The 23116-nt window shown below is 42.3% G+C and overlaps 1 protein-coding gene and 2 pseudogenes across 1 annotated transcript; 2 read left to right on the forward strand and 1 right to left on the reverse strand.

The window, feature by feature from the left end:
• The first annotated feature begins 795 nt into the window (after positions 1-795).
• LOC114909725 (guanylate-binding protein 1-like) lies at positions 796-3627 on the forward strand (annotated as a pseudogene).
• A 5742-nt stretch (positions 3628-9369) lies between these two features.
• LOC114909735 (urokinase plasminogen activator surface receptor-like) lies at positions 9370-12011 on the reverse strand. The gene is made up of 5 exons (XM_029249540.1): positions 11624-12011; positions 11018-11137; positions 10481-10627; positions 10072-10182; positions 9370-9725 (listed from the first exon to the last, which is right to left on the reverse strand). The coding sequence occupies exons 1-5, from the start codon at positions 11670-11672 to the stop codon at positions 9517-9519; spliced, it is 636 nt and encodes a 211-aa protein (XP_029105373.1). The 5' UTR covers positions 11673-12011; the 3' UTR covers positions 9370-9516.
• A 7414-nt stretch (positions 12012-19425) lies between these two features.
• On the forward strand, positions 19426-20249 carry LOC114909726 (T-cell-specific guanine nucleotide triphosphate-binding protein 1-like; annotated as a pseudogene).
• The last annotated feature ends 2867 nt before the right edge of the window (positions 20250-23116 follow it).

Raw genomic sequence — 23116 nt, forward strand, 5'->3', positions numbered from 1 at the left:
GTATATACATATATATATATGTAAAAATCTATGGACCGTGTAAATAATTTAATAGCCCTCCATTGTGTCATGTTTTGGATGCGCCAAGTACTTTCAGTTTCACTAAGACATGATATTAGTTTACATTTATTTCTTAAGCAGACACATTTTTCTCCATTTTCCCCATTACATCAACACGACAGCTTTTTTACTAAATTACTTGGCAGTGATTTATATCAGCTATTACTGGATTTTGAAGAACTTTAACATCTGCTGCTGTTAAATAAGAAACATTCTTCCTTCCACATCTCAGTTAAAATGGTGGAAACTGAGCTTCAGAAAAAGTCCTAAATCCAAGTGAAAGGAAAAGGACAGCTTATTTTAATCTAGGCCTATCTTAAGCAATTAAAAATATATGCAATGTACAATTTAAGTCAAACCACCTTATGGCTCATGTCATTGAACAAAGAGGAACTTTTCTTAATTTTGGGGTTCAGTGATAGGAAGTGGATAGTGTAATTTATAGAGTAAGAGCGGGTGGAATGTAGGTCAAGTGGTAGTTTTTGTCTTGCGGAATAAAGACTGGTGGACAAACTTGATGACTTGGACTAGACTGTATTAGTGTGTCCTGCTATGCAATTCTAAAATCCACATTTAGTGGTTAAATGACAAAACTTGGAAGGGGTGTGGGAAATGTTTTATACTGAGGAAATAAGAATTTATCCAAAGGTCTTCCAAATGATAGTCCATCACATCATCTATTGCATTGTTCCCTTGATTCTTAAAAATAAAGATGCCATTTTATGGTTCAGTCACTGCAGGTCAAGATAGCGGGCGCCAATAGTGACAGTCATGGAGTCCCCAGTGTGTCTGATTGAAAACATTGATGGGACCCTCAGAGTGGTTCAAGAAGCGACAGAGTATCTCATGAGGATCAATCAGCCAGTGGTGGTTGTGGCAGTGGTAGGACTGTACCGCACTGGCAAGTCTTACCTTATGAACAAGCTGGCTGTCAAGAGGAAAGGTGGGACTGATTTCCACTCGTAAAACTATGAACATGGGTATACCCATGCCTTTTCTTGTTCTACAGTGATTATTCCTCTGTTCTGAAGAGTCTCTTTGTTCCCACCAGGATTTGCCCTGGGAGCCACCGTACAGTCCAAGACCAAAGGCATCTGGATGTGGTGTGTGCCTCACCCAGTGAAAGAGGGCCACACTCTGGTGCTGTTGGACACTGAGGGACTAGGAGATGTGGAGAAGGTGAGGAACTGATCATAATATATTTTTTAGTAAACATTAAATCAAAAATAAAAATAAGTTAGTAATCTATACATGTCAGACTACACACAACCAGTTTCTGCTCGAAATCTCCAAGAAACACTTTTCTGACACATGGGCAGTCGTGAAATACTGAACAAAAGAAATAAAAACAAAAGCACAGAAGCTACAAAAATAATAGGGGGGGAGTATTGATTACAAATCCACCTACATGCATGTCACATTTAAGATGAAGGACACTTATCAGTGTGTCAGCTGTGAAAGAGGTCTGACAAACAACACCTTTTTGTAGTCTTTCGTCATCTTGCGAGAATAATACGTTCCATTTGTAAATTGACTTCTCATCAGTCTAGGACATTACCATTCGTTTCAATGGTTAAATATGATACATTCCGTAGCCTCAAAGCTGACACCTATTTATACTAATGGAGCCATGTTACAGTATCAGGAAACAAGTGGCTTTAGCAAACAAGGGGCAGTGGAGGTTCAGAACATAATGTAGCATCAGCCAAAGTGTAACTGTAAAGATCACATGGTGTCACTAATCTCTGTACTCAGTAACATGGTGGCAATAACTGTACAAGTTTCAAAATTAATAGGTGGCTGATTACTGTTTGAATTTTGCCAGGGAAGCAATGATGAAAACGATGACTGTCTATTTCAAATGAGGAAATGTCGCAGTAGAAAAACGGAAGGCAGATGTCACGCACTTCCCAAAATCTAGGCAGGGCTGTCATTTGGAAATTTCTTGAACTTCTGATAAATTTATAAAACCCATTCTGAAGCAAACACATGAGAATTGGAGGTCCAAGCAGGAGAACAAAGCAGTATGGTGTAATGAGTTGTATTCTACACTTGCAGAGATCAGGACAAGTTCGTTTTTGGATTGAAACCAGAGAGTTTCTTAATGCCACAACATCTGTTGCAAACTTCCTATATATAGTTTGTCTTCTGTATTTGTTTGTGTGTCCATCCTATGGGAATCTGTGTATGTCAAAGAGTTTATCTTTGTATAAGTGCAAACATTGTTTCTTTACTGCGTTTTCATACCAAAGCAACAGTGGCTCCATACATGCACTTCAGGTGGTTCAGAATTTATTTCTCATGAATACCAGCATGAAGTTGCATACCTTCCATGTCACGGCAAGTTGCCAAATGTGAATATCGTTGATCATTTGGACAAGGTGTTGAAAATCTGCCTTTCACATAGACCTTCAACACCTCAGTTTCTTTATAAACTAGAGTCTTTGCTTGACCAGTGCTGCAGTATCCACCTGCAAGTAGTTCAACACTTTCAAGACACTGTTCCAAGAAGCAATGAAACAGTTTTGAATTCAAAGTATTACCAAAATTTAACTTGCATATTTTTCTATATTTTGTATTATTTGCAACCAGTGTTTTTGGTGTCATTTAAGAACTTTGTTTTTTATTCTTTTACATTGTCATCTGCATGTTTCCAGGGAACACCAAAAGATGAACAGACTGGACTCTAACTGTAATTAATAAAATTTAAATTTATTTAACCTGGTGATGTGGGCTAACTTCTTCAGGGTGACCAGAAGAATGATGCCTGGATTTTCTCTCTTGCCATCTTGCTGAGCAGCACTCTTGTGTACAACAGTCGAGGCACTATAGACAACTAAGCTGTGGAAAACCTCCAGTATCCTTTTGTTGAGTTATAGTACAATAAAATGTGTGCTCAACTCAAAGAAGGGTTGGCTGATGACAGCTGTATCCATCCCAGACAAGCTTACTTCAAAAAAACTGCCTTTATAGGTCACTAGTCACAGTTTCTGGTTGTAGTTTGTGTAAAAGGGCTTTAAAGAATGTGGGATTTGCTCATTGTGATGTAATAATTTACTTTGATCCTTTGCGTTAAAACGCTGAAATAGAACAAGAGTGGGTGATACTGTTTAGCGCTATGTGTGGAACAACATACTGTGTTTTGAGTCACAACCAGGAAGCGTGAAGACATTTTAGTGGCTGTAAGTTAAACCCAAAATCTCCAGCAGGCCATTGTTCCTCAACCTCTGCAGATACGTCACAGAGTTGACAGAACGGATTAAGGTCAAAGCCCCCAGTGCTTCATCTGCCGAGGATGATGATGCAGAAGACGCCCAGTTTGTTCAGTTCTTCCCCAGTTTTGTGTGGGCTGTGAGGGACTTCACTTTGCAACTACAGATAGATCGGAGGCAGGTGAATGAAGATCAGTATCTTGAACATGCACTGACTCTTAAAAAGGTAAGAATCATGCCACAAGTGATTATATATCAGTGATGTTAGTGCTAAACTAGTCCAATGGGTTGTGTTTTATTCTGTCTCTTTTTCTTAATAAAGACAGACAATCCCAGGTCTAAAGTAACTGTTTAATAAACTTCAAACACTGCACTTACAAACTCAGATTGCGTGGGCTAGCTTTCTCCTGGTGCACACTCTAAAAGTGGCACCTGCTGCAACAGCATATATAAGAATAGTTCCTATTGTTACATCCTTTCTCTTTTTTTTTTTTTTTTTTTTCTTTTTCCTAAGTAACAACACTCGAAAACTTTACTGGGTATTCTTAACTATATCACAAACATACATTTTTGTTTCTTTTCCCCCCACAATAATTAACATTATCCAAAATATCACCGTACATAGTCTAAGTACTGAGGTGCCTTTACAACTCGACCAGCTCTCGTGACAACAGTCGACTATGCGTCCATCCGCATGGCTCCCTGGATCTGTTTGGCTATGGATGTAGTGACCGTTGGTGTGCTGACTGGAACATCCGTATGTTCAGTACCATCCGAACTGACAGCATCTGTGCTCATAGTCACTGTAGGGTTTGCATCATGAGCCTTTCTGAGGTGCCTGCGGTTTCTCCTGATAACACTTCCAGAGTCTAACTGAACTCTATATGACCTTGCGTCGAGTGGCTGCACCACGGTGCCCGTCCGCCAGGTGGTATGAGGCTCAAATGGTTGTATTCTCACTGCGTCACCTTGTCGTAATATGTCCATGTCCTTAGCTGATTTGTTAAAGTAGGTCTGTTGTCGATGTTGGTTGGCCTTCAACTCTCCCAGTGAACATTGAACTTTCGGTTGTAGAAGACTCTCTTTTGTAGGTAACAATGTTCTAGTCCGACGGCTAAGCAGTCTCTTGGCTGGGCTAGCTGATAGTCCTTGCGTCAGCGTGTTTCTGTGGTCCAGAATGGCTAAATAAGGATCCTGTTTTGTCTCCTGTGCTTTAAACAGCAGTCTCTTGGCCGTTTTCACAGCTGATTCCGCCTTGCTGTTGCTCTGCGGATAGCCCGGTGATGAAGTCTTATGTTGATATTCCCAGCGAAGACTGAATTTCTGAAATTCCTGGGATGTGAACTGTGGGCCGTTATCTGAAATGGCAATGTCTGGGATGCCCTGTCGCGCAAAATGAGCCTTCAGCTTCCTGATCACAGTAGCCGCTTTGGTGTCAGGCAAAAAATCTAGTTCCCAGAAATTTGAGTAGTAATCTACTGTAATAAGGTAATCCTTATTATCAAAGGTAAACAAATCGATGCCTACCTTGGCCCATGGCCTGTTTGGCATTTCGTGCGGCTTCAACGTTTCCTTCTGTTGGTTACAGTCCACCGACCGGCAGGTGTCACATTTTTGTATATACGTCTTGATTTGGTCATTCATTCTCTGCCAATAGACACACTCTCTGGCCCTCCTGAGGGATCCTTCCACACCTAAATGAGATGAATGGATGCGCTGGGTTATCTCTTTCCTTAGTACATCCGGAATGACAACCCCTTCGCCCCTGAAGACAATTCCATCCTGGTAACTCAATTCCTCCTGAAACAGGAAATAATGTCTGATCTCATTTGGCGTGTCTGCCTTTTCCTTTGGCCATCCATGTTGAATGGTTTTGATCAGTGTCTGTAATGTTCTGTCCTCTTTCGTGGCGAAACGGATCCTGCCAAGTCCATCCTCTGAGAATGGGAGATGCTGTACCATGTTGACCGTCTCTATCTCAGTTTCTACAGATCCAGCGGGCGGACTCTCAGTCAAGTAGGCTCTGCTCAGAGGGTCTGCTAACACCATATCTCGGCCTGGAACATAGACGATGTCCACATCATACTTCTGAATTCTTAACATCATTCTTTGAAGTCTTTTTGGAGCGCTGAGCAGTGGCTTTCGCATTATGTTCTCTAACGGTTTGTGATCACTTTGTACAGTTACTCTCCGTCCATACGTGTATTGATGAAACTTTTCCATACTGAAAACTAGAGCCAAGAATTCTTTCTCTATTTGGGCGTAACCCCGTTCTGTTTGTGTTAATGCTCTGCTTGCGAATGCTACTGGCATACCTCCCTGCAGGAGAGCCGCACCAAGACCTGTGTCAGAGGCATCACACTGGATTGTAAGTTCCTCATCTGGGTTGTAGTATTTCAGCACTGATGCGTTTGCGATGATTTCTTTTATTTTGCTTAGTGCCTCTTCGTGCCGTGCTGTCCAACACCATTCTCTGTCTTTGTGGGTCAATTGTCTCAGAACCTCGCAATGGTCTGAAAGGTATGCACAAAACCTCGAAAGGTAATTCACCATCCCCAACAGTCTCTGGATGCCTTTCACACCTGTTGGTTTAGGCATGTGTGTTATGGCTCGAACCTTGTCTGGATCTATCTTCAGGCCATCCGATGTCAAGAGGTGTCCAATGCTGGAGACTTCCTTTTGTCGCAGTTTGAATTTGTCAATGTTAAGTTTAATGCCTTTCGCCCTGCATCGCGTCAGACATGCTTTCAATTTCTCATCGTGGTCTCGCTCTGCTGTTTCCGGGGTCTCTCCCTGTCTCGTAATAAGCACATCATCAGCTATAATGTATATGCCTGGCAAACCCTCCAATGCAAGTGTCAGCTTTCTTTGAAAGATCTCAGGAGCTGGGCTTATGCCTATCGACATCCTGAGCCATCTGTACCTTCCAAAAGGAGTAGCGAAAGTGGTGAGATAGCTGGACTCCTCCTCCAGCTTGACATGCCAAAACCCACTTTTGACATCACATACAGTGAACACTCTGGCTTTGGATAGGTCAGGGAGTATGTCCTCAATGGTTGGTAGAGGAAAATGGCTGCGTTTTAAAGCTTTGTTCAAAGGTCTTGGATCAATGCATACTCTCAGTTTACAGTTGGGTTTCTGTACCACTACCATATTGCTGATCCAATCTGTACTCCTGTCCACTGGCGCAATGATTCCTCTCTGTTGAAGATCTTGCAGTTCTTCCTTCAGCGGTTTCATCATGGCTACTGGTACTCTTCTTTTTGGAAGTTGTACAGGTTTCACTGTGCTGTCAATCTCAATTTTGTAATCTCCTTCCAGGCAGCCATTACCTGTGAATACATCAGCATACGCTGTCTTTATTTGTTGCACTGACAGTGGGCTGCCAATGGGTTCCTCAGTGGTGACTATGCTGTCTATTGCTAAGATGTTCTCATAATGTACTTCAATTAGTTTCATGGCTTCACTCGCCCTCTTGCCCAACAGCGGAACAATACAGTTCTTATCCACCACCTGGAATTCCAGTCTATACAATTTCTGGTTTCTTGGATTTCTCAGTTTCAGCTTGCATTTTGCAATTGGTCTCACTTTGCTTTGGTTGTACATTACTAGCACAGTCCCTGTATCTTCTAGTTCTGTGTCTGGACTCAGCAGATTGATAGGAATTACGTTACAGCTAGCACCGCAGTCAATCTGAAATTTCACAAGTTCTTTTCCTACAAGCATGCCTGCAAACAGCCATGTTTTCTTTCTTCCGTCTGTCTCTCGTTTGTTTACGGTCTGTGTGTCCACTGCACTGACGGCGAGAATGTCCTCATATCCATCACTGAGGTGAGTCTCTGAAACACTGTGTACAGCTTTCTTCTTCCTCTGGTCTAACTGAGATTTACATTTGGCTGCAAAGTGGTTGCCCTTTCCACACTTTTTACATTTCTTCCCAAAAGCTGGGCATTTAGTTTTATTCCTTTCGTGCACTTTCCCGCAGAATTTGCATGAAATTGTATCGCTGGTTTCCTCCTGACCAGGACGCGCTGCTCCCCTCACTGTGTGCACTTCTTCCACCGCCGCCCCCGCAGTGGTTATACTGTTCTCTCTGGACAGTTCTGCTGCTCTGCACATTTGTACGCACGTCTCTAATGTCAGGTTTTTCTCGCGAAGCAATCTCTCTCTCAGTGCTGCGGCGTTAATCCCACAAACAATCCTGTCCCTTATGAGCAAGTTTTTAATTTCTCCGAAATTGCAGGTTTTAGCGAGAGTTTTCAACTCCGTGACGTAATTCTCAATTGATTGTCCAACTCGCTGGTTTCTCGTAAAGAATCGATAACGTTCAACAGTCTCGTTTATACTGAGAATACAGTGTTCATCCAATTTTTCTATAATGCTCTGTACCGTTCGCGCGGCTGTGTCACCCATCAGAGTGTCCAGCAGTTCCCGGCCGCTCCCGCCTATGACAGACATGAAAGGGTCTAGAGAAGCCGTGGAGAATGTTATGCTGCCTGTAACATCGTTCAGCTTGACCGGTTTGGTGGTGGGTCAGTGATGGTCTGGGGAGGCATATCCATGGAGGGACACACAGACCTCTGCAGGCTAGACAATGGCACCCTGACTGCCATTAGGTATCGGAATGAAATCCTTGGACCCATTGTCAGACCCTATGCTGGTGCAGTGGGTCCTGGGTTCCTCCTGGTGCACGACAATGCCCCGTCTCATGTGGCGAGAGTATGCAGGCAGTTCCTGGAGGATGAAGGAATTGATACCATTGAATGGCCCCCACGCTCGCCTCACCTAAATCCAATAGAACATCTCTGGGACATTATGTTTCGGTCCATCCGACGCCGCCAGGTTGCACCTCAGACTGTCCAGGAGCTCAGTGATGCCCTGTTCCAGATCTGGGAGGGAATACCCCAGGACACCATCCGTCGTCTCATTAGGAGCATGCCCCGACGTTGTCAGGCATGCATACAAGCACGTGGGGGCCATACAAACTACTGAGTACCATTTTGAGTTGCTGCAATGAAATTTCAGCAAAATGGACTAGCCTGCCGCATCATTTTTTCACTTTGATTTTCGGGGTGTCCTTGAATTCAGCCCTCTGTAGGTTGATAATTTTCATTTCCATCAAACGATGTGGCATCCTTCCTTTCCTAACACATTACCCAGTCCATGTCAGTATAGACATCCAGCATGATTTTTTTTCCCCATTGAGATCTGATGTGTTTTCAAAGTGTTCCTTTAATTTTTTTGAGTAGTGGTATATTCAATTTACAGTGGTCCCCCCTTATCCGCAGTTTCAGTTACCTGCAGTCCAGAAATGTTAAATGGAAAATTCCTGAAATAAATTCATAAGTTTTAAATTGCATGTCATTCCGAGTAGCATGATGAAATCTTGCGCTGTTTTGCCCGGGACGTGAATCATCCATTTGCACAGCGTATCCACGCTGTATACGCTACCCTCCCGTTAGTTACTTAGTAACATCTCGATTATCACATTGACCGTCACAATATCACAGTGCTTGTGTTCAAGTAACCTTTTTCTTATTTATTAAAAGAAATTTTTTAAAAAAAGTATAAATGGGAGGCATGGTGATGCGGCAAGTTCTGCCGGTGTGTATCTAGCAGTGTAAGTCACCTTGGTGTGTGGACTGAAGTCGCTTTGGAGAAAAGCATCTGCTAAATAAAGCAATGTAAATGTAAATGCCCTCTTTGTGAGTCTGGGGTTTGAGCCTCGCTTGCGATGCCTGTTCGCTGTGACCCCACTAGGGACAAGCGGTTGTCGACGATGGATGGATGGTGGGTGTACTTATATCCATGCTTTCAGGCATCCGTTGGGAGACTTGGAACATATCCCCGGCAGATTATGGGGGGCCACTGTACTTCCCACTAGGATATTAGACAAACAACAATACCAAAATGACTTTTCAGGAGGGAAATTTTATTCCACTTAACTCTCAAAAATAGTAAGCAGCCAACAACAAATATTTTGTCAAAACTTGAAACAACCTGAAAATCTGCATTTAAGATAAAATATATGAGCAGTAAAAAAAAGGAAGTATACCATATTGTGACAACTACAAAAAAAGTATAATTTTCCCATATAGACCAAATAAAATATAAGAATATATAGAAATTCAAAGCTGTTTTGCAATGACATGACCTGTACTTTGTAACAGTGTTGAACATAGGAGATTTGTATGCGTTATGTGTATGGAAAAATACCAGTGACCAGATTTCAGTGGAAACACTGTCACTGGATGAGGACAGTAGAGACCAGAGGCACTAGCAGGAGGAGGATGCTCTGCATGGTGCGCCGAGCATCATTGCACAGGTTTCCTTTACAGCAGTTCATGTTGACACCAACACCAAAGCCAAGTTGTGCTGACAAGTCACCGGTAGCAGCACAAATATTTGAGGACACACAGCCTTTCATGGTCACCACCCCACCCTGTGCAGAAACTGAAAAAGAAAATGAATAGAGGGACTTGAAAAACAGTGATTTTTTTTTTTTTTTCTTATGAAATAGTTGAAATATGCTTCAATGCCTTTTTTACTATTAAAGAAATAACTTCCTATTATAAAAGTCTTACAGTTTTAGTGAGGTTTTCAGGGGTAATTGCTGTTCAGTGTACTGAGAGGTGGAAGAAGTGTGGAAAATAGAACCAGTAATTTTCATTCATGTGAATCATTTGTTTTTATCAGAATTCATTATCAAATTTGGTTTTAGTTCTAGCTACTATATCACTGCATATTTCTCCCCATTTGGTATGCATCAAACTGAAGTTGTCAGGCAGACGATTCCTACCAGTGGTCTTGAGGCAACTATTTTCATCTCCAACACAGTTAAGAATTGATGTGCAGTCATTGCCATTACAGGTGAAGCACCGCTTTCCATTTGGGGCATTTTTTGACCATGCTGTAATATAAAACAGTAGAAACAAGTAATTTACGAATATCAAAAGGACAACACAGACAACTGTTTCTGTTGAAAGGCAGATACCACATAATACCACAGTGGGTTGATTGCTATACATCTCTGTGATCTATGCCACCTTTTACAGTTCGACTGCAAGTTTTGCTTTGAATGCTGGTGTGAAATTGAGGGAACACTATTGTACTCTTGCACTATTTTATTTCTATGTAGACACGATTAAACTACATATGTGACAGGTGAGATTAAATATATGCAGGTAACGTCGATATTTGCATAATACCAGGAGTGTTTTGAGAGTTGCAAAGGCCAGTGTTACAGCACTCAGTGTTCACTGCTGTCCTGGTGACTCCAAAATTGATGGAACCAGAGGTACATTCTTGAGGTTTTGCACAGGACTTTGCTGATGCTTCAGTCAACACAGAATTTCCTGGAAACCAAATGTACAGGTTATTGCAGCTGCACTTCAACTACATTGAACAAGGCAAAATAAGATGTACTTGCACTAATATTTTTACCTGAAGAAAAGATGTAAAAAATGAATCAAGTAATAGCATAATTAGTTTCATATCACGTAATATTATTTACAGTTACCAGAATAAAAGCATAAGAATTTACCTTAAAATCTGATGGCTTTATACGATTTCTTAACTGTTTGTTTTGTAATCTAGGTAGTATACTTGTAAGCATTTCAAAGATATAATTTAACACCAATTTATGCACAACTGCCAGTATTACTGGGAGATCAAAACAATTTTAGTAGCTTTCATTTTTCATATGTTACAGTAACCTCACAGACAGTACCAAAATTCATTCTCACCTATATACACAGTCGTAGTCATACTTCCACATTTGGTTTGATCAGACGGACAAGTTTTGGTGGTCTCTGTGCATTTTCCATTTGAGCCAGGTATACATTCGTAGCAATTAAGTGGATAACCTAAAAATATATTTTCGTATCATTAGTCAAAATTATAGCACAAGAACACAATGAACCATATATTCAACATAAGAGAAAAATAAAAGTTACAGTGTGCAGCAGTGGAGACTGCTTTAAAATTGTAATTACTGGATTGTAGCAGTAATCCTGTTTATGCACATTTTGGTGCCGTTATACACACTCTGCATTGTGGCTACCCTGGTGTTGAGGTTTCTGTTCTACAGCAGAGGCACAACGATTGCAATTAGATGTATCTAATGACTTAACGGCATTTGGATAAAGATATGATACTTCAGTGTTACAAAAATAACCACAATGATCGGAGTAATATTAGCAAGCGGAGGTTTATGTTTCATGTGAATAAGCCTAAGAGAAATATCTGAAGTTTACACAATGTGAAAGAACAAGCAGTTAAAAATCCAGCCACCATCTGAATGTTTAAGAACAAGGAGGATGTGTTCAGCAAACTCTACTTTAGTACTGTACCTTTAGAGAAGGCTGCACAAGTGAGGATGACCTGGAGGAGAAGTTTCATCTTCAGTTCTTTGTGGTGCACAAGTGTGTGAGTCGTTTTATTTCACTTTTTTATACCCATCCGAGAAGTGACGCAGAAGAGAAGGGGTGCGTTTCCTGATAAACGAAACTGAATTTATGATATCCTATCCTTATGATATCCTGTATCCTGATCCTGTGTTGATGGGGATAAAGAAAAGGTTGCATTCCTGTAACTGAAACCTTTGGTTTATGCCAATAAAATATGCACTAAAATAGTAAAGTAAGATGAGCCAGTTTTTACTTATCTTTTCCTCTTGGCAAGGACAAATGAGAAAGAAGTAAATGAAAACATCTACTTATTGTAGCGTCCGGATGGGAATCCGACACGGACGCGGGTTGCTATTACGTCCGAACACGGAGGAAACGTAGAATGACCTCACGTGCAGGGTGATGTTAAAAGTGCACTGTGCGTATTGTAAGACACTCGGTGGAAGTGAAACAGGAAACACACGGTGTTTGAACTACGGCGAACAGTGAAACGCTACTCTGTGAGTATGACCGTAACCCCGAGATGTGACGAAATACCGGACTGGTACACTGGACCAGGACTGGAGCACAAGAAGCAGGAAGTGACAGGACGGGCACTCGGGAGTGGAACATGAACAGCTAGGAAACAGACTGAGGGAACAAGAGACTACTAATCGCCAAGAGGACACAATGGAACCGCTGATTAAGAATCCTCAATTGGTTCTGCTCCGCTGGCTCCTTTTATACCTCCGTGTCCTATGAGACTGTGAGGTGATACGTGAGTGTTACCTAGCAGCACTGAGTGGCGCCGCCGCTGACCAGGAAGGGCAGTGACCCCAAGGGACACACACACACACACATTTTCAGAACCGCTTCTCCCATATGGGGTCGCTGGGAACCGGAGCCTAACCCGGCAACTCAGGGCGTAAGGCCGGAGGGGGAGGGGACACACCCAGGACGGGACGCCAGTCCGTCGCAAGACACCCCAAACGGGACTCGAACCCCAGACCCACGGGAGTGCAGGACCTGATCCAACCCACTGCGCCATCACAGAAAATATCTCTGTTATAAGCGAAAATCTCTGTGGACTTGAATCCAGAAGAGATAGTCCATGGTGTCATTGCTGACATGAAAGCCTCACTCACACATCCAGGGATTTGCTATACACTGGCTGTTTTGCCTGGGTTTTATCTCATCCAACCATCAAGAGCTCTGTTGTAATAGGTCTTAAATGGACCATAAACACACTTGCCCAGAGGCTGCAAGCGATGTGAAGTATGGGTTGCAATTGTGAGCATGACAATATCTTATGTTTTTGCAGTATCTAGTGCTCTCAATGAAATGTGTGAAGGCCATGGAACTGGTCAGCAAGCTTCTTGATATGGCTTACAAGCTCCCTCTCTGTCTCCTCTGTGAAGACCCTCTTTGCTTCCGCTGTTCCGCTGTACCCTACAGTTTTTACTTCCTTCTTTTTAATGTACCTTTGCAAGGATGACCGGTCAATATTTCTGTCTTTTGCCGCTGATCTGATGGATTTTCCACCCACGGCATCAGTGAGTCATGGGTCATCAGTCATCAGTAAGAAATAAAGGAGCATATTGGCCTAATTTACCCATGTGTCAGGAGACTGAGAGAGAAATTAACCTAACATTAAAAGCACTTTTGGGACATTTCTTCAGTGCTGGGGAGGATTCAACAGTTCTGAAGCAGAGAGGGAGTTTGTTTCACCACAAACTATTATTGAGGTTCCTACTTTTCATTATTTAGAGTCTGCTTTTAAATAAAGAGAAGTGAAAGATTTTTCATTTCAAATATATTAAGGTTTGTAGATGTCTGATAGTTGTTTAAATGCTGTTGAGTTAAGGTGGCTGTTGGCATGGTATTTTCCCAACACAGAAAAGCTCTGTATGTGTTTCCTCAAGTGGTATTTAAACAGTGCTTGAAATATAAAACTCACTTTCACTCTCTGGTCCCTTTCACTGTCTCACTCATGCACACACCCACTCGGCTTTCCCACACCACAGGCAATTTTTTCATCACCAATTCACCTGAACAGCATGTCTTCTGCTTGTGGCAGGAAACCTACACCGACACGAGGACAAGCAAACTCCAAACAGACTAAGCAGATTCAAACACATGCCCAAACACTGTGTTACAAGCTGTGCCACTGTGACACCATATTATAAAACTGTGCCGAATATTATCAATGGATACTAGACAAGCGGATAAACTCAGTCCTTCCATTGATGTAATGCACTTTTTGTACTGTTTTCTGAAATGTACGTTGATTTGGGGACAAGCACCTGATAAATGAGTGGATGAAAATGTGACATTGAAGACAAGATATAATGTTTCAAATATAGTTACAAATATACTGATTAAATTTATAACTGGTGCTACAATGTTTGCTTTCTCTCTCCTTCCTTACAGCATTTCACAATAGCTGAGCTTGAGATTGAGCCTGTTTTGTAATTTACATGATATATGATGGATCAGAGGTACTAAAAAAATTTTCCATTTGAGAAAATTCAGACACAAAATAGTCAGCGATGCAAATTAAAAATCTCGCCAAAAGTTCAATATACTCAAGACTAAGGCCTATGACCAGTAAGAAAAAAGAAGTACATGATATTTTCTCAAGGGGGTGCGGTGGCGCAGTGGGTTGGACCGGGTCCTGCTCTCCAGTGGGTCTGGGGTTCGAGTCCCGCTTGGGGTGCCTTGCAACAGACTGGCGTCCCGTCCTGGGTGTGTCCCCTCTCTCTCCAGCCTTATGCCCTGAGTTGCCGGGTTAGGCTCCGTGACCCCGTATGGGACAAGCGGTTCTGAAAGTGTGTGTGTGTGATATCTTCTCTCAAGACTATAGAATAATGTAATAAGTAAAAGTACAATCATCCCATATATAAGTGATTTTAAATGAAGGTATAGACAATGTGAAGCAGTATACAATGATACAATTTGTACTTTTTAAACAATATCTAACATTGGAGAGGTGGAAATATTTTGCATATGGTTAAATGCCTGAAACAATTAACAAATTTAAATGTTTTTAAATATACACTTTCTGAACTGAATTCTGTTTGTGTAAGGGAACAAGATCCTGAATGTATGCAAATCACTGTGCGGCCTGGCCTGAACCCACACCGTTTTCACTCAAGGTGAGATGACTTACACTGCTAGATACACTACTTACAATGGGTCACTCATCCATACATCAGTGGAACACACTCTCTCTGTCACTCACACACTATGGGTGACTTGGTCACGAGTCCACCGGAACAGAATGCCTTTGGACTGTGGGAGGAAACCCACACAGACATGGAGAGAACATGCAAATAACATGCAAATGCAACACAGACATGGAGAGAACATGCAAATAACATGCAAATGCAACACAGACATGGAGAGAACATGCAAATAACATGCAAATGCAACACAGACATGGAGAGAACATGTAAACGCCACACAGACTGAGCAGAAATCGAACTCGCATCCTCTTGCCCCACTACTCCTTGTGTCACTGTTCCGCATACACTGTGACAGCAATTAAACTCCGCACACCCAGTATCTAGAGTTGGATCTGAATTCAGAACCTTGAAAGCAGCTCAGGAGTTTTGAAGCACTGTCCTTATTTGCTGCATGATTTTTGGATCTTTTCTACAAAAATAACAAGCTAGCACATTGTATCGGTCACCACTAAATTACCTAGGTAAATTGGTAAAATGATTTTCTATGGACTATTATGTCCAACAAACAGCACAGTGCAAGTTACCTTAATGTTTTACAGTCTACTGTCTCTGGCTCATCTTATTTTAGAGCACTTTTTCTTTTTAATCCTGAAATTTTGGTGCTGCTTTTCTATTCATGCCACTGTTGTCATCAATCTGTTTTTATTTTTTTACATTATGAGTATTGTTTTCAGCTACACGTTGTACTGAGTACTTGAACTGCAGAAATGTCTCAGAGTTTCATGGAAACAGATTCAAAGAGATGAACAAAGTATGCTGTAGACTCTGACCCACATGGCTGATATCTCTCGATCTTTAATGCAGTGCTGAATGAGAAACACGTTCTTAAAATATTAAAATTTGACTTTTTACTGTCACCAAGTGACTACTGACCAGATGATCAATCACCATTTGTTTTCTGCTGTATCAGTTCAGAAAGGGCTGTTCCGCACTCTGCTAATTCTTACACTTGGGCACAATTTGATATACATTTACATTTATTCACTTAGCAGATGCTTTAGTCCAAAGCGACTTACAACGGATACTATGTAGTATTACTAGCCCACACACCTTATTCACCAAGGTGACTACATTGTAGATACACTACTTACAAGGGGTTACTCATCCATTCGTCAGTGAAACACACTCACTCCATGACACTCACACACTATGGGGGAACCTGAACAACATGTCTTTGGACTGTTGGAGGAAACCCACGCAGACACGGGGAGAACATGCAAACTCCACACAGACTGAGCGGGGATAGAACCCACATTTTCTCATACCACCCAGGCACTGTGAGACAGCAGCACTACTCGCTGTGCCACCAAAATATATGATTTATTGATTGAGAGGAGGGCATGGTGGCACAGCAGGTTTGGCCAGGTCCTGCTCTCTGGTGGGTCTGGGATTCAAGTCCTGCTGGGGGTACCTTGCGATGGACTGGCGTCCCATCCTGGGTGTGTCCCCTCCTCCTCCAGCTTTCAACCCTTTAGTTCCAGTATTCCATTTTGTTTGGTGAACAATCCTGTTTGTCATTTGCCCATCATTTCCCTGTTTTCTCTGAGTAATGTTAGATTCTTCCTGTCTCAGCTCCATCTTTGATTCAATATCCATCTTCGAACCCGAAATTCAAAATGATTTTGTTATTATACCTATGTTGTCACTAACCCTTTTTCAGCTTCTTGAGGTCACAAATGACGAGACCGACTTCTGGGTTTTCCAATAACAACATTACATTTCATTAAAACACCAACAAAAAACATCTATCGCTCAACTCGTACACTCTACGAGGCAAACTCTTCTTCTCTGCTATATCACGTTTTTGCTAAAACAAAGAACGTTATTAACGTATGGCCATCTAGTGGCAGCTCTATAGGTTGCATTCCAAATTGTACAATTTTAACTCACCGCCAACCACACACACACATTTTCAGAACCACTTGTCCCATACGGGGTCGTGGGGAGCCGGAGCCTACCCGGCAACATAGGGCATAAGGCCGGAGGGGAAGAGGACACACCCAGGACAGGACGCCAGTCCGTCGCAAGGCACCCCAAGCGGGACCCGAACCCCAGACCCACCAGAGAGCAGGACTGTGGTCCAACCCACTGCGCCACCGCAACCCCATGATCACCACCAACCACTTATCAGCAATCACAAGTTGGCAACCAAAGACAAACACCTTTCCACACAACATCAAACAGCACCAACCCAAACAATGAAAGATACAACACGATATAGGCTTTCACATTTCTTTTTTCACTCACTGGCACTTTTGGAGGAACTGCTTGGAAAAGTGTGCCTGCTGTGTATATTATTTTGCCTGGTGAATATGTCACTTTCAGTGCATAACACACACACACACTGGCTGAAACCTCTCATCCTGAGTGGGGTCACGGCAAACCAGACCTAACCCAGCAACTCAGGGTGCAAGGCTGGAGGGGGAGGAGACACACCCTGCACAGGATGCTAGTCTGTTACAAGGCACCTCAAGCAGGACTCAAACCCCAGACCCATCAGAGAGCAGGACCTGGTCAAGCCCGCTGCACCACTGTGTCCATTATAGCTTAATCATCATTTTCTCTATTCTCCATGAGCAGTCATTCAGTGGCTTTTGGAACAATACAGTTAAAAGTGACTGGTTGGTCTCTACACTATTTTCCTACCCTAACATAAAATGATGATTTTTCACAGGTGTAAGTCATTTTCCACCATTTAAAAAAAAATTTCTTAAAAAATCCACTCTGTGACACATCTGATGAAATCTTGCTTAGTAATCTGAGGACACGGGAGCATGAGAGATTGATCCCAAGGGCAGGTTTTATTGAAGAGAATCGGGGCAGTGGTTCCTGCGGCAAGGTGATAAAGAAAAGCCATTGTTGAGGTCCATGTTGAAGCTGAGTTGGTGGTCTTGATCCGTGGGGCAATTTCAAAATTTGCAGGAGCCACAGTGACATTCTGCAGATGGCGTGGGTGGTGGATCTGGATTAATGCCTCCATTTGATTTGGTGCAGGTGTGCCTGCTTGAGCTGCTGGAAAGTGTTCTGGGGTGTGACACCTTAACATGAAAATTAAGCATTGGTTCTTCTGTCGGCTGTTTTTTCAGTTGATTTCATGCTGTCTCACGTTTATGGTTTCGTTTCCATTATGCTTTCTTTTCAGTCTTCAGAGTGGAGCTATTTACTTGGATTGGTCAGTTATGAACTTTGCCATGTAGCTCACCATTCCAGAGACCCTTTGAACATCTTTTTTTCCTCCATTGAACATGTTTTCTACAACTGAAATCTTTTTTGGGTCTAATACTGCCATGCCCATGCCACCAGAGCAACGAGGCACACCTGGGGCTCGGCAAAGACAGACGCATAATAGGCTGCAGCAGAACTAATGCTGATGTGGAATCTTGTTTGCCTTGTGCCTAACAAACCTAGTGACTCAACCTTCTTGGTTTCCCTGTTCTCTACCTTGCTCTTTAGTCTCCTCCTGACCTGATTTAACTCCCTGTGTTCTTTGACCTATTGCCTGTTACTTGACTATGCCTTTTGGATTTCCCTTGAAAAGACAAACTTGTGACCACGCTTCTTGGATTTCCCAAAATAAAAGTCAGATTGCGCTGCACTTGGGTCTGTCTACTCATTTCTGGAATGGAACATGGCAAATACCTTTACTGCTAATGATGTATCCAGCAATTAAGTTGTTCTGTTGACATTTTCCTTTATTCATTATTTCAGGTTTGCCATTATTAATGTTGCTAATGCCTTTCTCCATGTCATGAACAGGGATGGGAAACAGGAGGTAGGGGTTTGGACCCCAGTGCAGGTATGTTTATTTTGGGGCACTCATTGAATGAAACAGAGAACATAGGTCAAGGACAGGCGTGGGTCTTCTGAGGCGCAGACGTCATTTTCCAGGGTGAAACAGATCTCGGTAACCAGGTGAGCGAGCAAGCAAGGGTCAGAAGGCAGGCAGGCGGGCGTTGTAAGATTCTGCAACCCTGTGTAGTGACGGCACTCCTTTTATACCTGGTCATGCTGACTAGCAGCAGGTGCGGTAATTTGCTGATGAGGGCATGGCATGACACTCAAACTGTAATCATGTTGTTCTTTTGATCTTCCCCGTATGATTATATCATCAATTGAAAATATCAGATTAAGCTGTACAATGCTGAATTCATAAAGAATCATGTCAGAACCCTCAGGACTTAGTTTGACTGTGTGGAACAATGCCAGACACAGTACACTAAAGTACTTACAATCATTCCCCCATTCACAATGTAACACACACAGAAAATGGGCACTTTTAAATTCCCCAGGTCATCTGAAACATGTCTTTTCACTGTGAGAGGAAACCCCCTGAAAACTGAGGGGAACCTGCAAACTGCACATATTGAGCCAGATTAAAACCCATGTCACACTATGAGACACGAGCGCTACCCTCTGAGCTACTGTTCTTTCTTAGTCTGAGTCTTAGTGTGCTTTTCATTAGCTGAAATGGATTCAACCTCAATGTGTTAAACCTACAGTTTCCAGAATCAACCTGTTCCCATGACAAAGCTGCAAAAAATCAGCGAAGCAAAGATTCAGGAGATAAGCAGCACGGTGAAGTCACAAGTGGTCGCAGAAGTGGTGGCACAGATTCAGAACATGCTTGGACAGCTGATGTCCACCACTCTAGAGACTGCAGTCACAGGAGAGTCTGGGTCAGGGAAGTCCTCATTCATCAACGCTTTTCGGGGGATTTGAGATAAAGACCCAGAAGCAGCAACAACTGGTGTCACAGAGACAACCGGAGAGGCTAAGGTCTATGCCCACCCTAGCGTTCTCACTGTCCAGCTTTGGGATCTGCCAGGCATTGGAACACCTTCTTTTCAGCCCCAGGATGATCTGGATGCTGTGGGTCTATACCAGTATGACTTCATCATTGTGACATCTGAGCAATTCAAAGAATGTTGTGTAATCCTGCCAAAATGTGTAGAGCAAGTAGGGAAAAATTTCTACTTTGTATGCAAAAAAGTTGATAACAACATAAAGGCAACAAAGGTGCAGAGGTTAGGACTCCTCTACTGTATTGAATCAGATCAGAACCAACTATGAGGCAGGTCTCAGACAGTGTGGGGTTGACCATCCTCGAGTTTTCTTAATCTCATGGTTTAAGTCACAGTGCTTTGACTTCCCTCAGCTGCAGAAAATATTAGTACGCGATTGGTGTGCTACCCAACCTCACCTCCACTGTGAAGGACAAAAGGTAGGCACTGTCTGGGAGCTTGGGGAGAGCAGCCATGGCAGCATGTCTAGGAGCCATGACACCAGGAGGTGCTATATGTGGTAGTGTCCCTCTGCTTATGGATACACTGGGGTCCTACCAGTAGAACTTTGGCCTAGACACCAATTCCTTGCATCGACTGGGGGGCCTTACAGGAAAGTCATATGAGGTAACAAGTCATTTGGAAGATTGATGTGATATTTTTTCTTCCACGCGGCCTTCTAAGGTCTTGTAAAGTCTTTAATGTGTTTCATTTTGACAGTATCTGCTTTAAAATTAAATTTTCTCTGAAATTTTTATGGTTTCTATTGAATAATTATTTAAGCCTGTAGGCACCAGAACAATCTCTACTCCTAAAAGAGAGGTGTGCTCCTCCACAGGTCAAGAACTGTCTATGGATGATGTAGAAAGAATGCTTTTGCAGACTGCCAGGGGTTTACAGGTGCAGGGATATTGGAAAATTGGATCCCAGTTCAAGGCACCATCGCTTCAGGACAGGTCTTCATTGCCTCCTACTTGCAATTTGCATTTAATGACCTGAGAGGTGATCTGATGCTGAGAGGGTGATGCATAGAGTCCCGAATGAATCTGACCTGGAGTATCCAGGATACCAGGAAGATATTTCAGATCCAGGAGAATTCTTCGAAGACTGGTTGAGTTAAATTCAATGCTGATACCTGTCCAAATAATTTGGGTTTGGTGCAATGTAAATATGTCCATGTTTAAGTGGAAATCTACTGTAAAATCCCTATTTAACGCCCCTACCCATTTTTGAAAATACCCGGTATATTTTTTTTTGAGTAATCAGAAAAGAATGAAAAAAAGCTTACCGGTACCAAGTTTTAAATCCCATTCTCTTCCATAGTCCGTAACATGAAACAATCCACAAACACATTAATAACTATATGAGCATGTCAAACTTCCGTGAAAAACACTGATATTGACAACTGTATAACTGTATTAACACATTTACTTGTACTTGTGGCATTTGCATGAACTTTTTAGGGAGAGAAATGATGATCGATTACACTACATGACCTCTAATAAACGCCCCCCTTTTGGAAAATGTAACACCCCCGAGGACGTTAAATAGGGATTTTATGGTATCTTAATTTAGGCTGTGGGAAAATGGCAGGAGGTATACAGATGCATATTTGACACAAATCAATATTATACTACAAACAGTCCTCGAGTTACGAACGTCCGACTTACGTTCAAGCCGTACTTACGAACCACCCTCTTACTGACTGGAAGTTGATTTCTTTGTCACCCTTCAGTAACAATCAAATGAAACTTCATTGTTAAGTTTATTATATTAAAAACTTGAGTTACTCTATATTCGTAATAATAAACGGGCGTCACTTTGCCAAGCACATGAAAACATTGCGCATCTACAGCGGTTTGTCGGCTCATGGGTGGCCCGCATGAGGCCAGGGTAGGACAGATTTCCTTCTTTTCCTGTTAACAGTGTCTCGTGTTACTGTATTTGGCTTTAATTTTTTTGTTTTTACCCTCCTAACCATGACACCAAAGCGTAAATGTGATGCAAGTGCTGGTGATGCATCTGAGAAAAATTAAACAGTCACGATTGAAACTAAAGAGTAAATAATGAAGCGAAAGATGAAATGCCAATGAACATTGGAAAAGCAAATGTTAAAGTTTCTTTAATGTTTGTCCCTTTCTCTCTCTGAGAGAGCACTCGGTTACAAAAGACATTTTTTCCCAGTTGTGGAATCTCACTCCAGACAACCTCCCCCACTCTCTGCACTTCCAAGTCCTGTCTCTCATTGTTCCCCAGTCCCCTTCCACATCTCTTTGTTATCGACTGCCCGCCTTTTCCATCGACCACGATTTCAGATCCTCGCCTCTGTTGCTTTATTGATCAACCGACCGTTCGCCTGTCCCTGACCACGAGAAAACATCTAGTCCTTTGATTCTGAATAATCGAACCTGCACTTGGGTCCAGCCTCCTCTGTGTCCTCTGTTCATCATGACAGTAGTAACATTTATTATCTCTTTCTATGTTTCTCTCTATTAAAAGTACTGTAGTTACATGTACTATTATATTATCATTACATTCTATTATTATTACTTCATTTTTATATTAAAGATGTTTTAGTGTATTCGAAATGTTTCTTATGCATAGAAAGGTACACAATATACTTAGAGAAACATCTGACAAACTGACATACCTAACTGTTCGGACTTTTGTCAAAATCCAGACAGAGTGAGGACACGGAACTCGTTTGTAATTCGGGGACTGCAACTACAACTATAATTGAATGATGTGCCCTATATGTATATCAAACATACATGTAAATGCCCAAATACATAACTTTGAAAGTGTCATGGTTCACAGTAATATGCGTGTCTTTGTTTACACTATATCTTGTCTAAAATAACATGAACATTGTTTTTAATGAACCAATTGAGATGCTGCTTAACTGTCACTGAGTACCAGAAAAATTATATTTTTCATATTACAAAATGGCAAAAAATGCTCTCCAATAAAACTTTATGCAGCACAGCTGCCTTAAGCAGTAAGGTGGTAAACAGAGCTGATGACAATTGGATGAAGCATTCCTTCAGATGTGCGTGAAGCTGTTAAAAAAATATGCGTTTCTTTTTCACACATAGCATACTTCATTGTCTGAGTAAATGGCAGTGGGCCATGGCCAGCTTGAGGCAGGTCCTTTGTGTGCCTCCTGTTTGGCTTTTTGACAGTCTGCTTCTGTCCAGGGGGGTGCAGTGGCGCAGTGGCGCAGTGGGTTGGACTGGGTCCTCCTCTCTGGTGGGTCTGGGGTTTGAGTCCTGCTTGGGGTGCCTTGCGGCAGACTGGCGTCCCATCCTGGGTGTGTCCCCTCCCACTCTGGCCTTACGCCCTGAGTTGCTGGGTAGGCTCTGGTTCCCCGTGACCCCGTATGGGACAAGCGGTTCAGAAAGTGTGTGTGTGTGCTTCTGTCCACCTGGTTT

This window comes from Scleropages formosus, unplaced genomic scaffold (assembly GCF_900964775.1).
Source record: "Scleropages formosus unplaced genomic scaffold, fSclFor1.1, whole genome shotgun sequence".
Lineage (NCBI taxonomy): Eukaryota > Metazoa > Chordata > Actinopteri > Osteoglossiformes > Osteoglossidae > Scleropages > Scleropages formosus.

Excerpts from the sequence above, each read along its gene's own strand:
- LOC114909735 (XM_029249540.1), bottom strand. The coding sequence starts at position 11,672 with ATGAAACTTCTCCTCCAGGTCATCCTCACTTGTGCAGCCTTCTCTAAA. Across the intron at positions 10,183-10,480 it reads CAACTCTCAAAACACTCCTG|CATGGTCAAAAAATGCCCCA; the intron begins GTATTATGCAAA and ends TTTATATTACAG. Across the intron at positions 9,726-10,071 it reads TAGTTGCCTCAAGACCACTG|TTTCTGCACAGGGTGGGGTG; the intron begins GTAGGAATCGTC and ends TTTCTTTTTCAG.